Below are 25,234 nucleotides of genomic sequence, written 5' to 3' on the forward strand. Positions count from 1 at the left end.
GGATGATATGCCTTCAACATTGGAAGATGGTGTAGCGGACGATATGACTCCAACATTGGAGGATGGTGTAGGTTCACAATTCAATTATCTTCTTGAGCATAACAATCTCATTCGTTCTCTTTGTCTTTCTAATTCTTCCTCTTTGTTTCTTTGTATTGGTGGTTCTTGATCCTCTTTGAAAGTTAATTCTTCATTATTGCTTTGTAATTTTCTTTGTTCATGTAGTAATTTCATTTTATCTCTTTTAATTGCCAAATCTCTCTCCCTATCTTCATTTGTTTTAATCTTTGGTTTCTTCCTTGGCATGATGATGATTTCTACATGTCAAATTATTCAAACATCCGAATTACTTAAAATGTGTAAATTACAAATTATTCAATTACATATAAAAATTATAATTATTTGAATGAATACACAATATATATCAAACGCCTTGTCAAATTTCTAACCATTCTTAAATAACATTTCATTCAAACATACAATTTTCAATGAATTCACTATATATTAAATAACATGTCAAATTATAATCAAATTTGTATCTATATATTGACAAACAATATTTAAAATGGATTGCACTAACCTTTTCTATACGAGGAATATTCAAAAAGTCTTCAAATCATGTATCCAATGATTGAATTTGGTGTTTGCTAACTTCCAAAAGTGTTGAAATAGTGTTTGTTATGTTGAAACCCGTGATTTCTGTCGGAATAACAAAGTGCATAACAGACCAAAAGAAAGAAATGGATGAAATGGGCCCCAAAGTTGGTTTTTTTACCATTTTTAGGTGATTTGAGATAGTGCATACACACTATAGCGCCTACGCACTATAAAATGTGTACGCACTATAGTGTGTACTCACTATGTGAAATCACATCACTCCCCTTCCTCCCTACTCCCCATCCTCCCTACTCTCTATCCTTCCTACTCTCTCCCCCATCCCCTCCCTCTCTCTCTTCCTACTCTCTCTCCCCTCTCCCATCCTTTACTCTCTCTCACTCTCCCTTTCCCACCACCTACTCTCTCTACCTCTCTAACCCTCTCTCCTCTCCCATCCCTGACTCTTTAGATCTCTCACACACACTCTTATCCCCACTATCTCTCTCCCTCTCCCTCTCCTACCGGCTACTTTCTCTCCCCCATCCCCTACTCTCTCTCTCCTCTCCCATCCTCTACTCTCTCACACTCTCACACTCTCTCCCATCCCCTACTTTGTCTCTCTTACACACACACACACACACTCCCATCCCCCCTCTCTCTTTCCCTCTCCCACAGCTTACTTTCTCTCCTCCATCATCGTACTCTCTCTCTGCCACCCCCTACTATCGCACTCTCACACTCTCTCCCATCCCCTACTCTCTCTCTTTCAGAGATACACACACTCTTATCCCCCCACTCTTCTTCTCTCCCATCCCCTACTCTCTACATTTGTCACACATACTCCCATCCCCCCAATCTCTCTCCCTCTCCCTCTCCCACTCCCTCTCCTACCGCCTACTATCTCTTTCTCTCTCAAGTTCTCTTTCTTCCTCTCTACTCTCTCTCTCTCTCTCTCTCTCTCTCTCTCTCTCTCTCTCTCCCATACCTTACTATCACTCTCTCTCCCCCATCCCCTACTCTCTGTCATGCTCTCCCATCCTATAATCTCACTCTCTCTCTCTCTCTCTCTCTCTCTCTCTCTCTCTCTCTCTCTCATCCTATACGAGCTCTCTTTGCCACCACCTACTCTCTCTCACACTGTCACACTCTCTCCCATCCCCTACTCTATCTCTCTTACATGCACACTCCCATCCTCCCTCCCGCTCTCCTCTCCCATTCCCTACTCTATAGATTTGTCACACACTCCCATCCCCCCTCTCTTTCCCTCTCCCACTCCCTCTTGCACCACCTACTATCTCTCTCTCTCTCTCAAGTACTCTCTCCCTCTTTACTTTCTCTCTCCCATCCCCTACTCTCACTCTCTCTCTTCCATCCCCTACTCTCTCTCACACTCTCTCCCATACCCTACTCTCTCTCTCGCCCCCATCTCGTACAAGCTCTCTTTTTCACCTCCTACTTTCTCTCAAACTCTCACACTCTCTCCCATCTCTTACTCTATCTCTCTTATAAATAAATACACATTCCCATTCCTTCCCTCTCTCTCTCTTGTAGTCCCTGTCCCACTACCTACTCTCTCCTATCCCCTACTCTATCTCTCTTACATGCTTCCATTCCACCTCTCTCTCCCTCCTACTCCCTCTCCCACTGCCTACTATCTCTCTCTCTCTCTCACTCTCTCTCCCATCCCTTTGCCATTGCCTACTCTCTCTATCTCTCTCTCCATTCTCTCATTCTCTACTCTCTCTCTCTTTCACACACACACACACCCATCCCCCCTCTCTCCTCTTTCATCCCCTACTTTTTCTCTCAATCGCTCTCCCTCTCCCACTCCCTCTCCCACTGCCTACTCTCTCTCTCTCTCTCTCTCTCTCTCTCCCCCCCCCTCTCTACTCTCTCTTACATTTTCACACTCTCTCCTATCCCCTACTCTCTCTCTCTTTCTCTCTTACACACATTTCTATCCCCCCTTTCTCTCCCTCTCCCACTCCCTCTCCCATCACTTACTCTCTCTTCCATCCCCTACTCTCTCTCGAGCTACTTTTTCTTCCCCCTCTACCATTCCATACTCTCTCTTTCACACACATGCACTCCCATCCTCCTCTCTCTCACTCTTCCTCTCCCACTCCATCTCCCATTGCCTACTCTCTCTCTCCCAACCTGTACTCTCTCTCACACTTCCTCTCTCTCCCATCCCCTACTTTCAATCTCTTTCCCCCATCCCGCACTCTCTCTTTTCCACCCCTACTCTCTCACACACTTCCTCTCTCTTGCATCTTGTACTCTCTCTGCCACCCCTACTCTCTCTCCCATCCTATACTCTCTTTGCCACCCCTACTCTTTCTCACTTTCTCTCTCCCCTCTCCCATCCCCTACTTTCTCTCTATCTCTCTCACACACACATGGCCATTCCCTTATTCCCCCACCTAGTTCTCTTATGCAATTTAGGTCTTAATAGTGCGTGCACACTATAGCGTGCACATGCTACTGAGAAATCATGTTTTAGATAGCGCGTGTGCACTGTTGAAAGCTTATTTAAACCCAAGCCTAAGGCTTGGTTTTGCCTTGGAGATCAAACCCAAAAGTTTGGAGTTTATGAATAGGTTTGAGACGTGTTTTCCAGCAAACATACCAAAAGTGATTGTTTTTTCTTGTGTGCTCCCCTTCAAGATTCCTCATGGTTGGGTATCGATAAGATCAGGTTACATAGCATTATACATCTCTGTGTTAGCTATCTAACCATATAATTTATTTTTAATTTGAACTATTTCAAACCTTTCATCTATAATTTCTTTTGAATGTATGTTCATTTTTTGTCAAAAACCACCATGTACTAATTGGGCTATAGATTTTAGCTCGTTCATCAAATTTTGCAACAACTTAGTTTTTTAGAAACTAGACTCCATTCTACACACTTTGAAAAAAAAAGTTTTGATTTTAGATTAGTTTTCAATTATTTCTAGGGGGAGCACACAGATATTTCACATTTTTGGGATGTGTCTAGTTAAAAAATTCATTAAAAAAAATACACATTATAAAATTACCCAAAAAATTTGGGATAAACTACATAGTGTTAAGTAACTTTTGACCAAAGCGATTAAAGAATTTCAAAAAAAAAGTTAAAATTTTAGGGGGGCCACACTTTGTATTGTGTTATGTTTTTTTGGAATAAATAGTACCACTTTTTGTGGTCCCCTTTTTTGAGGACCTAAAATTAAACCATTTTGAAAAAAAATTAGTAGTTTAGAAACTAGATTCAAAGGACTATGACTTTTGTTTTTTTCATATCTTAAAATTTTGAGCGTAACTATCTTCAAATTCTTGTTGAAGTTCAAAATTTGTAGATTTCAGGAAAAATGTGTCCACTTATACCCCCCTTTTGGCACCACAACTTTGTGCACTTACCCTTAGTTTCCTTGGGAAGGATCCCAACTATTATTTCTCTCCAATGAATTAAATTTTTCTTTAACAACATTCCACACGAGAATACTAGAAGGTTGCCAAAAGGAATATGGGTTAAAAACTATACAAGTGTAGATTTTTAGAGCTTTTTAAAACCTAAATTACTAATTTATTTTTGTATTGAAATGATATTCAATCTAATGAGCTTCTTTTTCAATGTTTGACAAGCCTAAAGAGGGCCAAAGGTTAGAGATTCTAGTGAACCATGAAGAAAATAAAATAAAATATGACTAGGTGTAGAAGGGTATGAATCCTCATCATCATCATTTTCATATGAAGTGAAAGAAATATAATTATCATCAAAACAAAGAGGATTAAGATCCATTAGAAAACTATGATCCATGAACACAATGTTTCCAAAGTGACGGTGAATGTATAAGATGCAATAGAAATGATACCATGGCTATCCAAAAAATGGGCAATCCTCTTAATGAGTAAGTCACGAGTGATGAAATATGAATAATCAAGTACAAACAATAACACCACATGTACACTAAACTAATATACAAGGATTTCTTTGTTGAATCATATTCTTGAATTTTTTTACTTAGATCGTAGGTTCATATATGAGAGCCAAACACTTGAAATGTTTTTTGAGGGTTTGTGACTATTTTAAGATTAGAAAGGAGTCACCCCTTAAAAATCAATGAGAAACATGGTTTTGAATAGATTACATGCACAACTAATAGCCTCCATCCAATATGGTGGTGTCACATTTTTGGAGAGTATCATTCATTTATCCATCTTTTTCAAGGAATACTTATTCCATTTTGTAACTTTATTTTGTGGGGGACTAGATAAAAGATTGTATTTGTAGGTCAATACCCTAGTTAAAATACAAAATTATCCGTAGTTATGGTAGAAAAATTATCCCTCATTACCTATACATAAAATCTCAAGATGGATTTATTAAAATTATTTCTTTACTAGTTCTTTTAATTCATAAATGTGTCAAAGACTCTAGGCCCTTTTCTTTGAGAAGATGCATAAATGTATACTTAGAAGGATCACTTGTAAAGGTCAAAACATACATGACACTACTTAAATATGGACACAGAAGTATACCAATCAAATCACTATCTATTAACTTTACAAGCTATGATGATCTCCAAGATTTTTTCTTGTTAGATTTTTCATCTAACACTCTACTTCTCAACCTTTGTAATAGTTATAAAATAATGACTTTTCAACATAGCCTTCAAGAGCATCAAAATTATCCCAAAATGTATCAAAGATTTAAAATTGTGGTTTAAAGTAAATCATGTACCACAAGACATGTCAAGATAGGGATGGTTAAACATTTTACTCTAAAAGGTCATGCAATAGAAATGATCAAAAGCCAAGGATCAAGAAGGGCATTTACTATTATTAGAAAAGAAGATTCAAAAGGAAGTGTGAATCTTAAAGGATATATATGAAGAAGTAGATCAAAATTTATGAATGGAAGAGAAGATATATCTCATGCCTAAAAGTAACAAACTAAAGTATGTTATCATTTCTAACATTGAAGTGTAAAAAATTGAAACTGGAGAAAAAAAAATAGATTGAGATGGAAAAAAACCCAACATTTTGACAAGATAAAAGGGGTAAGGAAGAAGTTGGAGGAAAGATATGCCTTGGTAGGAAACTCTAAAATCTAAATGATGTGTATAGTAAAAAAAAAGAGTAGACACAGTAAAACTTAGGACTTATGAGATGTTTGCAACATTTAACATTTTGATTCTTTAATAAATTCTTAAACAAGATAACCATCATTAGGTGGCATTATGTATGCACCAAAGATATTGAAGTTTATCAACCATTCTCCATTTTGTCATTTATACTCTCTAGTGATGCCTTTGAAGCTAAGGTTTATAGATGATAAATAATTTTGATCTATAACTTCTATTTATTTATTTTTTGATAGGTAATGGGTTGAATCCTAGATTATTTATTTCTTATCATTATTTGTTGAGATTTATTATTATTATTTTTATTATGTGTTAAGCTTGAGTAGACTCAAACCCAAGACCACTTAGGAAAGAGGCTCACAACTTGCCCTTGTGTTGTAGGATCTTGCTTAGGTCTATAACTTCTATTTCAATTGGTATGTCCAATGATTTATAATATTTCTTAGAGGTAGACCTTGATAGTCAAATTGGACAAAACAAAGAAAAGTGGCGCAAAGACAATAAAAACTATTAAATATCCTAAGTTGAATACAAACGATAACTAATAAGACAATTTGCCTCAAATATCATGCTCAATATGGAACCTTTAACCAATAAGATGGAAAATATAGACTCTAGATAACCAAAAAGATGTGAACAATAGCTGATACAATGACCAAAACAAAAACAAAATTATAAACTTAAATTATAACACCATATCATATTTCGCCAAACATCTCACTTGATATATTTCTTATTTAAAAAATAGATTGCAATGAAAAGTTCTCCTTGACTTATTATTAATAATAAGGACAAAGTTCGACAACTCTTTTGTGGCTCCTCTCTTCATCAAAGGGCATGTCACATGGTGCAAGAATGAGTCCCCACAAAAGCATGACAACGAAAGAAATTGCATCTACCTTCACTTGGTCGATGAACATCATCAACCATTCATTCTAAAACTGCAAGCCTTCCAAAGTTGAAATCACTCTCATCAGAGATTTTTTAAAGATCCTGACTATGAAATAATGTTAACAGCTTGATTAAGCAATTGACACGTCGAGAAAGCTTGACAAATTCGACATTGACATTTTTAAAGCTGAACTACATTCCCCAAAAAGTTTATGTATGGAATGTAGAAACTAGATGCTGCCAAACGTTATATTCAGTGAAACTATTCCAGTCAATAAATGCGATCACAATATCTTATAAAGTCAACAGTTTAATTGTTCAACACGCTTTTCCCATCTCTGAATTTGCCTACCCACATGCAAATATAATTTTAATTTAAACACTGTTGTGGGATTATGGGCGTTTTCTTGTAGTTGATATGGATTTGAATTTCAAACACTGCCGACCGCCTGTGCTATAAATTCAGATACAAGATCTCTGGTTCTTCATTGCAACATATAACTTGAATGTTTCATTAGATTAGCTTGGAAAATTATTTCATTAGCTTGAAAAAACATTTCAAGAGAAGAAAATGGTTTCCTCTGATTTTGGCAGTTTACCCAACTGGGGAAGATCTCTTATTTCAGTTGAAAGCATTGATGAACTTGCTAAGAAGAGGCTCCAAGAAGTTCCAGAGAGATATGTGAGAAGTGATGAAGAAAGACCAGCAATGCTTGCTTCTTCACTTCATCAGTTTGAGTATCAGGAGAACATTCCTATTATCGACATGGGTAAGATTGCACAGGGGGAATACAGAGAAGAAGAGATTAGAAAGATTGGCGAAGCTTGTGAGGAATGGGGATTCTTTCAGGTATAGAATGAAGTTCTTTTTCACCTTTTCTTTATTAAGCATGTTTGATCTATCTTTGGTATGTGGCATTCTGTTTAGTTTTTTAATGGTTTGAACTTATCTTGTTAGAAAGTGTGAAACTTGGGAATATTGACCTGAGAAAAGAGTTTTAAAATGTATATATTGATTATATATTCATTTTTTATAATTAGATAAGTTGATTGGATCAATATTGTTAAAAGTAACTTAGTTGCTTTTGATAAATTCAATTCAATTTTTTTTTGGAGAATTGTCTTTTATTTAGAACTAAAAACTATGTATTCAAAATGTAATAGTTCAATGAGAAGAAACGATGAAGTTGACTATGTGATATCTATCGATTAGATTTTGAATTCCTTTTAAGTATTAGTAAAAAAAGAGTCGTTTTAAAAGTGCTTTAATATTTCATCTTAATTTCAAATTGTCTTACTTAGACTTTGAAGATATACAACATTTTTTTAATTACATACAATTATCTATTTAATTTAAAAGATCAATATTTATTCATCCCAAATTTTCAGTATTTGACTCTTAATTAAAGAAAATTATCGCCTATGTTGACATAGGGACCATATTTCTGATGAGATCCCTCTCCATCACCAATACGTGCTTTTGGTGCAAAATTTACCTAGTATTAGAGTAGAGTTCATCAGTTCGAGTCCTTCAAGTCTTTTGACCCTTATCCACGTAAACTTGACTTACTGACATGATATGTAGTGGATGCAAATCCCATATGATACATAGTTGTATCTGGCTCCATGTGTGAAAAGTGTTGATTCCCGTGTAAGCTATGTCCTGCACTATATTTTTATATAGATTTGTGAATATGAGACAATATAGGTGAGGTAATCCATAAATGGGGATAAGATATGTTGTGCTTATTTTATCAGCAAAGCCTCGATAAAGTTATGTACCCTTTTCCATAGTATCCACGTTTATTTAACCACTGAAAAATTACAAGTAACATTTTTAAAACGATCTCCATGTCTGCTGAAGTTATGGACAGCCTTGTTGCAGCCCACTCTCACCCTTGTAGAAAGGGCCCTACTAGCACTTCATTAAAATACTTAATTCTAGATTCTACTTTTCACTTTTCAGTTAGTTTGAGAGATGATTAATGAAATGAACAGCTAAGTCATGTGTGGTTGTGCATTTTTTGCAGGTGGTTAATCACGGTATCTCCCATTCACTGATCGACAATATGAAGAAGATTGGGAAAGAGTTCTTCCAGCTTCCATTGGAGACAAAGCAGAGGTATTCGGTAAGGCCAGGGGATCTTCAGGGTTATGGCCAGACTTTTGTTGTGTCTGAAAACCAGAAGCTGGATTGGGGCAATTTGTTGGGCTTGATCATGTCTCCTCCTGAATGCAAGGATACGAACTTGTGGCCTACTGAACCTGCTGGTTTCAGGTAATCTGCAATGAATTGAGCCTTTTTCTTAAGGTGAATGGCTTAGATAACCTTAGAACATTATTTTAGATAAGCTTACAAAAGTTCTCTATTTTTTTGACTTGGAAACCCTATAAATCAAAGTTTTACTTTTCAACCCTTATCTTCACAAATCCCACAAGAAAACTTAGGATTTTCATGCTACCTGTGTTCTGCTCAATAGAATTCTGGAAAAACAGAAGGAGAAGACTGTTTTAGAGACATACAGTCATAATTAATAATGGTTTTACCTGAACCAGACGAAGTGATGGTTGTCAATCTTGGACATTCCAGGCTTAGAATGATCAAGATGGAATAACAGTTTAACTTTATATTGTATATGCAAGATCTCCCAGCATATAATCAATAATAAACAATGTGAGATGAGGTTGTTTAACCATAAATTATTGGGTACTTTTGCAGAGAAAATGTAGATGCCTACAATGCTGAAATAAGAAGGTTAACTGGGCAAGTATTAGCTTTGATTGCTGAGACATTGCAGTTGCAACCTGACTATTTTGAGAAGAAATTTGGCAACGCATACCAAAAGATGAGGATGAATTACTATCCTCCCTGCCTTAGACCAGATCTCGTTCTAGGTCTAAGTGCACATGCGGACATGGTGGCCCTCACGCTATTGCTTCAGGATGATGAAGTGCCTGGATTACAAATTCACAAGGGTGACCAATGGAAAACTGTGCAACCAATTCCTTATGCTCTGGTTGTTAATATTGGAAACATAATAGAGGTAATTAGTCTCCTCCTCCTTATCAAAGATTAATCAGGCAATGTTTAGAAATGGAGAAATTTGAAAACAATGAAATCAAAGAATGAAAATTAGTCTCTCCCTATTATCATCTTGCCCGCCCAAGATTTACAGAGGATAGGCTATCCATTTTCTTGCACCCATGTCTTCCGATCTACTTGTGACTGTACAAATGTGCTGAAGCCAATACCCATTTCATACAACTGTAAATTTTAAACAACACACTCTGTTTTATGTAGAATGGCTTGGAAAAAGTGTGGTTCAATGTAAAAAACCCATCCATTTACTGGAGTTGCACCCATATCCTGTTAGACTATCTGCCAACGTTCCCCTTCGGGATTTGTGACATGGCTTTAATACCACTTGTTACAAGTTAGGATTTTCATTGCACTAAAAGATCGACTTGTCAATGTCCACCGCAAGTACGAGAATTATAGAAGCATTCTATAAGTCTAGTGGTTATATCGGACATTGACAGGTTGATCTTTTGGTACAACAAGAACCTAATCTCAAAAAACTTGTGATCAATGCACTGACTATTTATATGGGTATCCAATCCGGTCTCAAACAGCCTCTTTATAAATCAATAGACACCATTTGTCAATACACAATGGCTTCAAAGGTATAGTACTATCTCATCCTAGGTAGTGGTTATCTCACTTCTTGTAAGATTTTGTGGCTACTTTTCTATCAGTGGTTCCACTGATGTATATTAACCTTTGAGTCCCTTGTCTAACACCTTAAGATAACAAAGAAAATCAATTCTAGCTCTCAGTAATAGTTAAAACTCGAGTCCAGATTCATATCCAATAGTCCAGAATGTAAAGATAAAATATCAATATGTACCAAAAAACAATTGAAAACTGTGGAATTTTTCATGCTCAGTTGAACTATATGAAATTTTTAGTCATGTTTTTGCCTACTTAAATTGTGAAGCTGAATTTGCAGGTTATGACAAATGGAAGGTACAAGAGCATTGAGCACCGAGCAGTAACAAATAAGGAGAAAGCAAGGCTATCAATTGCAGTATTCTATGCTCCTGGATTCACTGAAGAAATCAGTCCTGCTCCTGAACTGATTGATGAACAGCATCCCTGCTTGTTTAGGAAATTTTTACACCAAGATTACATGAACAATTACTTTTCTCGTGGAGTGGAGGGAAAGAATTCTTTGTATGAATATGCTGGAATCAAAGATTGAGTTATACAAAAGATTAGTATAGGCTACATTCACCCATGAGCTTTACAAGATTGAGTTATACTCACCCATGTTTGTGCCCAAAGAGTCAGTTTGGCAGCTCTTATTACTTTTGAGTAGGATAGACAGGTGCCAGGGAGTATCATGTCAGCCATTAACGTGGGAAATTAGTATTGATGTTATAAACAATCCATTAGAAGGATGTACAAGTTTTACACTATCTTCTATATGATTAAAATTTTGACAATATCTTCTATATGATTAATATTTTGACAATAAAAACAATATAGACAATAATTTTTTTTTCTGTAATAAAAATTTATCAACATACTCTTTCTTAACTGATGATGTGCGAACTTCAAAAAATAAAATCACACAGTTATATTATAAAAAGCTCAGCATAATTATAATTATTTAAATTACAAACTGGTATTGATAATAGCTTAGTTAAGCTTGTGAAAAAGCTCCATGGCGTACTCTACCACCTTGTGATTATGGTGATAATAAATTATAAGGTGATAATAAATTATGATAATAGTGAGCAGTGTGGTAGAATACGCTACAAGACAAAACTCCGCCGCCCAGTGAGGTCAATGAATAATAGGGATCGAGTTAAATGAGATTCGTACTGCAGACCAACCGCACGCGTGACCCTTACCTTGGAATAAAAGAGAATCCACGTCAGCGTTGCATTTCAGATGTTGACGTGGCATGTGGACCGTTTGGACTGCACGCTAGGGGAGAACGTGCTTGTCTTCGTCGTGGACATGTGGCATTAAAGGGATGAGTAGAATAGGGACTTACATGTGTTGCGATTGCCGGGCTTAAAAAAGTGAGTAAAATGGATGCACATTGCTGGTCTAGTGGGGTGGTTGACAGAGAATTGGCTCGTCGGAAGAAGACATGGAAGAAACAAAATGATAAATAGTTCAACAAATGGAACATTGACTACCAACAGTGCTTGGAAAACAATTCTGAAATTAAAAAATGGGTGGCAGCAAAAATCAGATCTATCATGTGGGCAAACCAATTAGGTAGAAAAAAGCCTATTATGTCAAAGAATTTAATCCCACATGTAAACATGACGACAAAGAATATTTAAGAGCCGAGATCAAAGGAAAGGCAAAAACCCTAATCACTTAATTGATATTTGGTTCCCACCGTTTGAGATGTGAAACTGGTAGATGGAAGGTCCCTAAGGAAGAGTGGGAGGACAAAATTTGTAGATTTTGCAACGAGGGTGTGGTGGAAACAAAGTGGCACTATCTGAAGGATTGTACAGCGTACGAAGACATTCGCAGCCAACACGAAGAAATGTTAAAAGTGAACAACATAAAAAACCTTTTCGAAGGACCAAGACTCCTCAAGGGGGCCATTTTACTTATGCAGATTCACAACAAAAGAGAAAGGCTGGAGAAATCACATCAGACTGACTAGGAGTTTTATGTGGGTCCCTTAGGCTTATGGGCTTGTGGATGTCATTAAAAAATTTTCATTCATTCATTTTGGTCGAAGGTACTCAAATTTCGCTGGTTTGTTTTAGAAGCAATAGTTTAATATGTATGATAGCTATTATTAGTTCCTTCCAAAGGTTGTAATTATTCAACTCATAGTTTTAATTAATTTGATCAATTAGATCATAAAATTTAAAAAGTACGAAACTTCAAATGGTTATAACTTTTTATCATTTTTTATATTTTTATAAATCATATTTTTCAGTATTTCTATTGGACTATATTAGTTTTTCTAACCAAAACTATAATATTCTTAGTATTGCATATAATCAAAATAATGGTAGGAAACCATACAACCACTGAACAATATCTATGGAATTCATAGTTTCAACTCATCAAGGTTGTATCGACAAAATTCAACAAGTTACAACAGATATAGCATGAAATACTTAACAAAAACTAGAATGAAACACTTGAGAGATTATGACTCTAATCCCTATCTGATAGCTCCTCACTAGATTTTGATGCAGTGAAGCAAAATGGGAGAGTCTAGGGTAAACATCTGCCTACTAGAGGAGGCCTCATGATTGTTCATCCTATGCTAAGTCTGGATCTTTTGTAGCATTTCCGCCAAGGTGGTGTCAAAGTTGTCTTTGGGTTGGACCGAAGTAAAACTGTATGCTAGTTCTTTCCTATCCTTCATGGTTGTTCCATCCTTCAACAATTGGAGGAATTTGTTCACTTTGAGCTTGACGATAGTTGTTACCTGCAAAACAATATCAGACCTCATGAGTCTCAAATGAGACTTAATGAGAAACCTACTCCTACCCTAAAAAACATCGTTATTCCTTGCTTTCCAAATGAACCAAAGGATATAGAAAGATAAAATAGATCAAAAACTATTGACTTTCTTACTGCACTTACACGTAAAGTTATCATCAAGAACAAATCCAAAAGACTTCCATACTTCCTTGGGATAGATACATTCAAAAAAACTCGAGGGACTAATTCTGACATGTTGCAAATTGAACAAACACTAGGAGTATGGTCACTAGTCTTAAGGAAGGGGAGTTTGTGCAAAAAGACCCTCCAGAGGAAGAAACAAACTTTAGGCTCAATGGGTCTGTACCAGAGCTAGGAGAAAAGTTTTTCCCAGGCCATCATGTCCAAGTCAAGGCTCCAGACAACTTGAGCATGGTTTATAATGTTAGAGCTAATAGAGAGGAGGGAGTAGATGTATTTGACCTTCACCAGATGTAGAGGTGTGGAGTTCAACCAACTTAACTAGCCAAAGCAAGAGGACAAGGTGCAACAAGTAGGATTAACAAGGAGGTTGTAGAGCGGACTTTTGATCAAGTAGTATGTCCTCCAGTGAGAAGGGGACATAGAAAACTTATTTGCTAGTTCTCCCCATGAGATAAGAGCACCATCAACAAGTATATCATGGAATTGTGAAATTCCCAAGGCATTCCACCTTTTAGTTGAGCAACCTTGGACAAGAGCTAGAGGCTTATTGATTTCCAACCTTAAGATGCCACCATATAGAGTTTGTTCCGCAAAGAATATTGCCTTGCTCTATTCTAACACCTCCAAAAAATAGATGTTTGATATACCTCCATCCTTTCCAAATAGCTTTAACAACATTGGACCCTTCCACACCTATGTTCAAGTCTATAAAGAGGATATCTATGTAGTTTAGATTATGTCATCCTTTGGCCTTGATTGGATGGGTAGCCTTTTAAGTTATTCCTTATCAAAACTTTCCATGGCTCTTCACCCACAACAACCTTGGCTATCTATTTAATTGCAAGTGTTATCCCTTGGCACCTTAGATTCTTAAGCCCAAAGGCCTTCCACTTGTGCATCATCTCCAATTGACGACATGATTTTTGTGGTTACCTATTCCATTGGACTAGAGGTAGTTCCTAATGATTTTTTTGGATAAATTAAAACTAATTCATATTGAAAAGCCAAGGTGAGGAGAAGTGAATAGAGTAGGAAGATAAGATCTTCTGAAAATGGGATGCCAAGGTATGTTATGATCCTTCTAGAACCTCCCCATCAAAATCAAAATTTATTACACCAACTAGGGGGTCGATCCTCCAAGCCAAGAAGTATAGATTTACACAAATATTTTACTTTTGGACACATCACAAAATACATCCAATTTATTCATCAAGGCTGACATATTATCCTCTTCCAGTAGAAATAATAGTGCAGTGTCATCAACAAATTTGACATTGATAACCTCTTCGGTTTTAGGCAGGGATAGGCCTCTTACCTTTGGGGATAAGGAGTTGTCTCTCAACAAATAATGTATGGATTCAGCTACAATGACAAAAAGAGTAGGACCAAGTGGACAACCTTATCTAATGGATCTAGATAGGTTGAAAAGATTAGAACATTTCCCATTAACCATAACAACATCTTTGGCATTAGCCATAAGAGTGGAGACCATGTGGAAAAATTTACTAGGAAGCCCTAAGGAATTCATCATTACCTTGATAAGCTCCCATTCAATTCGATCATAAAAAAATTCATAGTCTAATAGGAGCATCCCTATTTCTTTCCTGAGAGTTAAGCCCGGTTAAGTGCCTCCCAACATGTGATTAGATTCTCTAGGATATATGTACCTTTGAAAAAAGGCCAGTTTGAGTGGGTGCTATAATATGAGAAAGTATATTAATTAGTATTGTGGCCAAAATTTTAGCCAAAATCTTGTAGGACACATTAAGGAGGGTTATGGGTCTCCAATTTTTAATGAGCGACTTATCCCTACCTTTGGGAATTAGCTTAATAAAACTAGCATGGATATCTTGCCTAGGGAGTGAATTCTGAAAGGCCCATTGGCACACATATATTAGCTCATCACAAATCAAACTGATGTTATTTTTGTAGAATTCAACCGATAGCCCATCAGTTTTGGGAGCCTTCTCACTCTTCAAGCTCAATATGGAGGATCTAATTTCTTCAACAATGATAGGCTTATCCAGGAGTTCATCCTCCTCACCTGATACTTTTTTAGGGATTAAATGCTCAATAAGTTTTCTTGCCTCCTTCATTCTATCCCCAACATCTTCAGAGGCAAAGAGATTGTTGTAGAACTTAGTGAAGGCAGACATGATGTTTTCAAGAGAGTCAAAGACCTTGCCTCCCTTATTAATGGATTCAATGTTGGCCTTAGCTTCTTTAGCTTTAACCACCTAGAAGAAGAACCTAGATATTTTATCTCCATGTTCCAACCAATTTAATATTGCCCTTATTTTAGCACCTTGAGTTTTCTTGGTTTAAAGAGATCTCAAATCATGCCTTGATTTAGTAAACTTATCAAGAGCCTATAAGTTGGCTAGATCATCTTGTAGCTTGGACTTAGCTTTGAAAAGGGAATTAGTTAGTGATAGTTTAGTAGCTCTCACATATTTTTCCCTTTTTTTCTCTACAACCTTAAAGATTTCTTGCCAAGATTGAGTGTTATGAACCCATCTTACAATGGGATTATAATGCTTACTCACAAAGTTATTAAACCAATGAATAATTTTTGTGGAACTTAGTACATCCTCATCATGGAGGAGAGAGTATTGAGGGAGAAGCCCTTTCATTTACTTCTAGTGGTGCTTTGGATATCAACCTTGGTAAATCTTGCTTTCACTGGGTGGTGGCCGATAGTAAATGGCATTACTTGTACCAAGTTACCCTCTTTTGGCTATTGAAAACAAAAGGTGTGTTTATTGACAAAGAATCTGTCAAGTCTAGAGTAGATTATTTTCTCACCTTTCTGATAATTGGACCATGTGTAACAAATTCCTTTTGAGTCAAATTTATTTCCCTCAAGAAGGTCAAAGATTTTGTTTTCCAATCAATAGGTTCCAATAGATTTTCTCTTTCCCTTTCCACTCAATTTTTTCCCCTCCTACTTTATCCTCGACCCTTTTGATCATTTTAAAATCTCTTGCCAATATCCATGGAATATTGGGGACCTCAGAAAGCCAATTCCAAATTTGAATCCTCTCATTGTGATCATTAGGGGCATAAAAAAAACTAAAGCCAAATTCCAAGTTGTCCTTCTTTAGCACAACCCAAACTGCTCTTTGACAAGGCAAACATGCCCAATCGATCAAGAGCTTCTTCCATTTAGGGAATAACAAGATAGAAACCCCACTATTACCTTGTGGATGATTAGTGGAAATAACATTAGCATCTTTCCATATGCACTTAAGTGCAATTCTAGTCCAAACCCAGTTGACTTCAATTCTTGAAGCATAAGGATTTCAATTTCTGTGTTGAAGTGAAGACATTTCTTAATCATGTATTTCTTATCTAGGAAATCCAGTCCTATCATATTCCATGAGGTTATGAAAGCATTCATTTAATCTATTTTTGGTAGAGGATTCCATGGGGGGATTGAATTCTTTAAAACAGTTGGGAAGATTGCCCTTTAATTTTTTGGGGGGCATTTGGTTGCCACTTGATCGGAGAAGTCTACCCCTTGTCATTTGATTACATTCACTACCAACAAGGTGGCTAGTTTCATATAGCTTGGTTTTACCCTCTTTATGTTCCTTCCTAGCATTAAATTGGAAGTTAGGATCTATTGGAGTTTCTAACAAACTAACCAAATTTTCTACCTCCCCCATGAGGTTCTCCCCTGACTTCATTTGCACATCAATGACCCCCCTACCCATCTTAGGGTGTGCACTGTCACTCTTGCATTTGGATTAATACAACCATTTATTTGGAGGTAGAGGAAAAGGGATGAATGTGAGATGTCAACCACACTGTAACCATCAAGCTTGTCATTAAAAACTATTGAGTCAGTTTTGTCATACCCACAAAACAACTCTTCCTCTAGAGTGTGGTCAAGAGTGTTAGTGAAGACCTAGGGAGGAGAAGGTGGCACAATTAGATGGGTAGATGACTATGGAGGAGGGCCAAATGGGGGAAAACAAAATTTCTTCTAGACTTGAGACTTGGGCTAGTTTTTCCCAACAAGCTCCACTTTTTTGGCAAGCCTGCGTAGAGCAAGTTGTTGAGCATTCATGCATTTATTATTTTGGGCATCAATTGTAGATCCTAGACTAAAATAAATGTTATTAATATTAGGTATGGCATCATGTTCTTTGTCCACACAATAAAATGAACAATTAGCTATTCCTAGCTAGCAGGATTGAATACAATTTTCCAAGGTCATAAAATTGCATATGCAAGGAATTGAAGAATAACTTAACGAAGAGTTGAGTGTAAGGAGTTGTTTCTAGCTGTTTTTTTTGCTGTGTAGTCTCTTTCTAAAGCCACTCCTTCTCCTTCTCTTTCTAAACTTGTTCCTTCTCCTTCACTCTCGTTGATTATCAAAATTTTGAATATCTGCCTCTACCTTATCTAAAATCAACTTCACATTGTGTTGTAAATCTGGCATAGGTGTTTGATCATCGATAGCTTTCATTTCAACATTCAAGTTTTCAAGATTGGTCAACACTCTCACTTGTGGACCTCTCATGTCAAACACTTTCTGTACTATTTCAACGCCATGTTTTTTCTTCTGAGCTAATAGTTCTTCACGTGCATTTTCTTGTAAAACATTATTTTTGTTGAACAATTATAAACTCTTAGAAAGTGCATTATAGTTTTTATGTATGTATATATGTATGTATGTATGTATGTGTGTATTTAGGTATGTATGTATGTATAGACATATATACATATGTATATGTATATATATTTGTGTCTATGTATGTATGTATATATGTATATATAGAGAGATCTTGTGGATTGTGGATTATGGATTATAAAAAAGAAGAAGAAAAGAAAACATGACATTAATCATTCCCCATTTGTTTTTATTGATTGTGGAGAGCTCCGAACAAGGTGGAGAGATCTGAACGTAGGTGGAGATTAGTGGAGATCTAAGATTTTTTTTTTGTTCCCTTGTGATCGCTGCATTTTATTGTTGTTCCATGCCCTTGTGATCTTCGTGCCCTTGCTTTGTGGTTTTCTTCAAGGGGAGAAGTGGTACTTATGTAAATGTTCTTTTTTTCCTTCTAAACATGTTTCTCTTGTTCATATATAATAGCTTTGGTTAGATTCAAGGACAACTAATTATGATGATTGTATGCATATGTGCATGTACGTATGTATATTAGTTCACTGTGTGAACTGCTTTACATGCATACATACACACTTGCATAGTACTTGTGCTAAATTAAATTAATCATTCATGTCTTGAATTCACACAAGCAATTATCCTTGCATTCAATCAAAACTACTCATACAAAAAAAAGTATACAAAAATCTATACTTACATATTATATTATCTCTTAAGAATTGAGTAAAATAACTCATACATAATATCGTCCAGGTAATGATCGGATGCATTCACATTAAGTCATAATAGGATTGAGTAGATGATCCTTTTATGTTACTTCATACTTGTTTTATTGAACAATTTTTTTAAACATAATCAATAATACTAGAATTGTACAACTAAAACTAGTAATTTTGTTCATTTTATTTTATCATATACATTTATAACTATTATTTTTCTTAAAAGTAGATTGCATGATTTTTAAAAAAATATGAAACTTAAAAGAGAAAGGAATGAGCTTTTCTAGGGTTTGTACGACCTCCATTTGAATCCTTGTTGGTTTCCATTGTTTGTCATACCACATTTACTACTGGAATATCTTCATTTATAATGATTTTAGCCTTCTCCGGCCTAACAGTTAATGCTAGTGTTGGGGTTGTTGTTGCTATTGGAGATAATGGCTCTGTTGACCAAATGGATATGCAATTTTTTTCCCAAAGTGTTTCATGAGGTAATTCCTCTCCTAATATTATTTTGAATGCCAAGGAGTTTGATAGTGCATGTACCTGGTTAGAACAACAAACCCTTATTGGGTATTTTGTGGGTCATACTCCTTTTGAAAGCACATTGTAGGAATGGGTTTCCAAGGTTTGGACACCTTAGGGTGTTCGCCTTGAAGGCATTCAAAGCCTTACCAAAGGATTTTTTATTTTTCGCTTTGGCAATGCAGGCCAAGCTGAACATGTTTTTGTGTGAGGCCCCTAGGATATAAGGTCCTCCCTCCCAATTTTTCAATGTTGGTCGCAAGATTCTGTTGTTTTCGATGATTGAAAACTTAACATACCTATTTGGGTGGAGTTACCTTGGCTTCCCATTCCTTGTTGGTCTTTTTTACCTACTATTGTGCAAATAATTGACAAGGTTGTTTGCCTTGAACTAGACAAGTTTTTCAACACATCCCCAACATAGGGTTTGTGTTGAGGCCAAACTATCTAAGGGCCTCAAAGATATAGTGGATATACAGATAGGTGGTACCACTTTACTCAGGAGGTGCTTTACCTTAACCTTCCAAATATTTTCTACTGGTGCTAATCAGCTAAGCATAAGATTAGGGATTGTCCGTTTTTGGATTGTAATCATCCTGCTGCTTTGAAAACTAAGCCCACTCCAACCACTAGGAAAGATGAATGGAATATAATGGTGAAAAAAGGGAAAGGTTTGACTACGGCTAAGGTGAGCTCTATGCCTATAGGCCATGGTAAATCTAGCTCAAGCTAGATACCCATTGAATCCCTAGTTCCATTACTCCCTCCGCCTCCTTTTTCAAACCTTGGAGGCTAGGGGACAATGGGTGTTCATACCCTAGATCCACATGATCTTTGGACTCGAGCACCACAAGCGACGTCAATGATTGCCCAACAAAAGTTGCACTAGTCTCATAGCTAAGATGGAAACAATGAGTTTTTTGACAATGGGGAGAAGCTTTGAAGGGTCATTGCTATTGATGACCCCTCTTTTGAGTCTCCTTTTTTGCACAATAGTTTCCCCTCTCTTGGGGATGAGAATGACATGCAAGTTGGGTTACCATGAATTGCATGTCATGGAATGTGTGGGGGCTAACAGACATCCCTAGAAATATTATGTATGTGTTACCAAGCATCAGTTTAATCTTGATGTGCTTTGCCTCCAAGAAGTTAAAGTTGCTAGGTTTCTACTTACCTTAGCCTACTATCTTATTTGGCCAGATAGTGTCATTTTTTCTTCTTATCATGAAGCTAGTCCAGGTGGTGTTGTTACTCTTCTCTACCCTCATTTAATTTGCTCTATTTTTTTGCATGGTTCTGACCCTTTGCATAGGGTGGTTTGGATTTTGCTGTCTTTTCAGAATCATTCTTTTGGTATTGTTAAGATTTATGCTCCTAATGATGCTATTGAATGTTCACACCTATGGCACTGGTTGGTGGATCATTTGCCACCCACAACATGGGTTTTTTGTGAGGACTTCAGTATGGTTGAGCTGGCCAAGGTGTCCTGCCCTTTAGATGGGAATCTAGTGAATAGGAGGTCTGGTTTTACATGCAGAACAAATTAGGACTTTTTGATCCTAATGTTACTCACTGCTGCCCTAATGGGATTTGGCATTCTTGATCCAATTTTTGAGTTAGATTTGATAGAGTTTTAAAAGACTTGATAGGGCTATGATTTTTTTGTAGTCTTTTTTTCCTTTTCTCAAAAGCATGCCTTGCCTGTCATTCCTTTGTCTAATGTGACATTGTCAGACCACTCCCCCATCCTCTTTTCCATCACCTGGTAGATAGCTTAGCCTTGCCTAAATAAAACCTAGTTTTACCTCAACACTTCTTTGTTGTCCCATCTGCCAACTGTTGCTCACATCCTACATGTTTGGAATCTTGAGCCTTGACCCTAAAATAACCTTGGTAGGATTAAATAGTGGAATGATGCTATCCTTCATACTATGAGATTTCTTCGCATTTACGAAAGACAACTAGCTATGTGTTTTAGGAGATCTTATGAAGCCACTACTCTTGATTTGTGTATGGATGTTGAGGCTCTTTCCATGAATTTGTTTGATATAGATCTCTAGGTTCAACTTGCCAACCTTTGACACTAGATGTAGGTTGCAGATAGTTATGCTGCTAGGGGAGCTCAGATCAAAGCCCATCTCCATTGGTTGGAGGTCAACAATTAGGCTTCCAAGGAATTTTTTAGTGCTTTAAGGGCTTTTCATTCTGTTGTGGGTATTAAACACATTTGAGAAGATTCATAGGTTTTCACTGACCTGCCAAATATTGTCCAAGCTTTTTGTGTCATTACGAGTAGGTTTTTACAGCTTTGGGGCCCTCTATTACACATGATCAAGCATTACAAGCCTACCTTGATTTTACTCCCAATATGCTTGATCCTAAACAATATGCCTTTTGTGAGAAAAAGTTTACTCTTGTAGACTTAAAGGAAGCTATCTTATCCATGCTGGCTGATGACAAAGCCCTTGGATGTGATGGCTTCCCTTCTGAGTTCTACAAGATGCCTTGGGATGACATTGACCTTGATTTGCTTTAGGTTTATCTTGAAGCTTACAATTCTAATTCATTATGCATCATCATCAATAAAGGGAATATTAAATTCATACCTAAAGTTGGAGATATCGAAGAGATTTTCAATTGGAGGCCCATCACTTTGTTGAATGTCTCCTACAAGATCATTACATAAGCCCTCTCTCTTAAAACTCAGCATTTTCTCCCTCAGATTGTTTGACTTGAACAAATTAGCTTCATCAAGTCCCACTATATCTTGGAAAACATCATTTTTGTATGGGAAGGAATGGAATGGGCTAGACAATCCAAACAACAGGCCCTTTTCCTAAAGATTTATTTCGCCAAAGTATATGACCATATTGAATGGCCCTTTATTCTTGCTATACTTCAAGCTCTAGGTTTTGGTCAAGGATTTTGTCAATCAATGTAGATGCTATTTGGGAATGCCTATGCTTGTGTCACCATTAATGGTCATTAGTCTGAAGCTTTTGGGTTCATCAGATCTATCTGCCAAGGTTGTCCTCTTGCACCTTCTCTCTATGTTTTGCAACCAACAACTTTGGTTATCTGTTGGCTAGGGCCATCTCTTGAGGTTTGGTGTGTGACATTTCTTTACCAAAGTTTACCACTTAGCTATGACCATTTTGTAGATGATTCTTTCCTCACATTAATTGAGGATGAGAAGAATATTGACAATGCTTTGCAATGTTTAGATACTTTTTGCCTTGCTTCAGGGTTGGCTATCCAATGGTACAAAACCCTTTGTGACTAACAATATTTCCTTCTAGGCCCTCACTAGTTGCAACATTATGGATGGAAATGGGTCCAACATGGTGAAATTTTTTAATTTTTGGGCATTCTCTTTGCTTTTCAAGCATCTCCTATGGATTTGTGGAATGTTGTGCTTGCTCAAACTGAGAAGAAGTTGGAAAATTGGATCACTAAGCCCCTTTCACTTGCGGGAAAGTTTAAAATATGCTTCAAATTGCTTGCTGCTACTCATGCATATTATTCTTCTTGTTGGGCTCCCTCCAAAGCCTCTTACCTTAAGCTTGAATGTCTTCTCAGGGACTTTCTTTGGGCCTCTGATGCTATGCATCATGGCTTTCACAGAGTGGCATGGGACTTCTATTGTTTACGCAAGGATTTTGGTGGTCTTGGCTTGCTTTCCACCTACAAGTAGGGGATAGCCCTCTATGCCAAATGGGTCATAGGGCTCTCACTAGAGATGAGGCCTAGAAAATATTGTTATGTCACTACATTTCTTCAGGCTTTTTGGTTAACCGTCCAGCCTGGAAGGGGATTGGTTTTCAAACCCTTCTTGTGGCTTCTAAACCTATTCAAATTTAGGGCACTTTTGTTGCTAAGAGCATTTGGAAATCTTGGGAAGCCATTAAACCTTGTCTTTGCTAGGCTGATAATGGATTTAGAGATGGGCTCTCAATGGATCAACAAAATCTTTAGTGGTTGCCCTTGTTCGCCAGTCAAGGGGTACCTTTAACCAAGATCCAAGGAGCTAGTACTTTACATTTATTTTGTAGGGGTATCAAAACACCCAAAGATTTATTCTCTATGGTTACAATGAGCCTTCACTTATGGGAGGATTTGTAGGTGTAGTTTAGGCTTATTTGTCCATATCAATAGCTAATTGATCTTCTAGTTTTTTCATTATTCCTCCCAATTTGTTACACAAGCTTGGAATTCATTCATTCCACCCTTGGTGGAAATATTGGAAGTGGTACCCTACCACTCCAATGACCAGTTACAAGCCTAGGCTAGGGTATCAGTGGCTAGTGCCCCATCTTTCGATGCTTGATACCCTCAATCAGTGTTGGCATTTGCATTCTTCACATAAGACTTGGAGTCTTAGATTTGCCACTATTTTACATGCTATCACTCAGCCAAAGATTGCTCACTTCGCTTGGTGTCTACTCTTCTAGGGCTTTCCTTTAGGTCCTTAGCTCTAACATCTAGGAGTTCTTGATCCTAAATGCCCTTTTTGTGGCTAAATTGAAAGCTTTATGCATATCTTTTGGTTTTTCTGAAGAGCTTAGAATTATTGGCTTTGGATTTTTGATTTCTTTAGGCCTTTCCATCCAAAGGTCTTCACTTATGCTCCTAAACTTCCTTTTATATATGCCCATATTTGGCATGCTTTCAGAATGGAGATATTGTTCAAAATCAGAAAAGATTGCAATGTTGTTTTATTCTCTGACAACTTTATGGATATTTATGTTGCAATGTAGTCTAAATCATGTATATGTAATAATGTCATGATGCAAATTCAAGTACAAACTAACAAAGTCATGCTAGAAGTGGCTCACTTGCAGGTGCTACTTGCTCACTTGGGAAATGCCCCTTGTATGGTTTCCCTAGTACCTCTGAATGATTTATCTATTGATCATACTCCTCCTCATAGTCACAGGATAGGCCAGAGTAGCTCTCCTTGTCACTCACAGACCCCTAGGTTGTAGCCTTGTCACTGCTCTCCTAATGGTGGCTTTTGTGGCCATCATCGCTTGACCTCGCCTCCTTAGAGGTTAGGCTTGGGTTTGTCCTCGATGGCTCCCCTTGCTACTGTTGATGTAGGTTGGCTATTTTCTTATTGTGACCCCAAGTGGGCATTCCCCTAGCTGGATTTAGCCATTTCTCCTCCTAGGGCCAAGGAAGATAAAGAAAAAGAAAAAGATGCTACTACTATTGAGGATTGGTCTCCTCTTATAACCCTAAGGATTTCTAGGGTTTTGATGACAAAGACCCTCCTTTGGCTAGCACTTCTCTTGCAACTTGAAGTTTTATATTTCTATTTATATATGATTTTTGATGAATAGCTGATCTCTAGCCTTGGGCCATATGAACTCATGGAGTGATCCTATATCCCTTGACCCATTTTTTATGAATATGTATCTTTAAATTTTTAAATTAATGGAAAAGGTCTATTCATCAAAAAAATTAGATTGCATATTTTTTATCACTAAAATACAAATATAGATCTTTGATAGTTATCTTTTTAAATTTCAAGATCTTCATATTTAATGTGAAGAGTTTTCACTACTGGACAGTGGAATAGCCACAATGTGGAGCCACATAGCTCATGGCTTTTTCCACCAAATTATATTTTTTATTGTATTTTTTCCTTCAAAAATATTATAGGTGAATGTTCTTCTGATTTTCCATAAATTTAATAATTTGTCACTTGTCATTTGAGGTAATTTTCCATTCTGAGATAGAGACATCTATCATAAGGATGGACATGCCAATTTTGATTAGCCTAATTTCAAAGTTGATTCCCTTATCAAATTAATGAAACTACTTGCAACTAACACCCTAATTTTCTGCAAATTAATGAAACTACTTGCAACTAACACCATAGCATGAAACCCTTGTTTGAGGTTTATATATTAGTCCCTCTTGGGTTTTTAACTTCATTGAACCTATTTCAAAATGGTTCCATTGGTTTAAGGAGGTTCATATGCTTGATAAGTTTAGTGTCCTAGGAAATTCAGTGGTTTCAGTGTTTAGGAGGTTCTTGGCTTGGATTAAAGTACTA

At 36.8% G+C, this 25,234-nt stretch overlaps 1 protein-coding gene across 1 annotated transcript; it reads left to right on the forward strand.

Annotated features, from left to right (window-relative positions):
• The first annotated feature begins 7,087 nt into the window (after window positions 1-7,087).
• On the forward strand, window positions 7,088-11,123 carry LOC149557960 (protein LATERAL BRANCHING OXIDOREDUCTASE 1-like). Its single transcript, XM_089786073.1, has 4 exons — window positions 7,088-7,467; window positions 8,648-8,895; window positions 9,337-9,661; window positions 10,628-11,123. The coding sequence occupies exons 1-4, from the start codon at window positions 7,189-7,191 to the stop codon at window positions 10,877-10,879; spliced, it is 1,104 nt and encodes a 367-aa protein (XP_089642199.1). The 5' UTR covers window positions 7,088-7,188; the 3' UTR covers window positions 10,880-11,123.
• The last annotated feature ends 14,111 nt before the right edge of the window (window positions 11,124-25,234 follow it).

Source organism: Cupressus sempervirens, chromosome 5 (genome assembly GCF_028749045.1).
Source record: "Cupressus sempervirens isolate cs-2001-9-10 chromosome 5, ASM2874904v1, whole genome shotgun sequence".
Classification (NCBI taxonomy): Eukaryota; Viridiplantae; Streptophyta; class Pinopsida; order Cupressales; family Cupressaceae; genus Cupressus; species Cupressus sempervirens.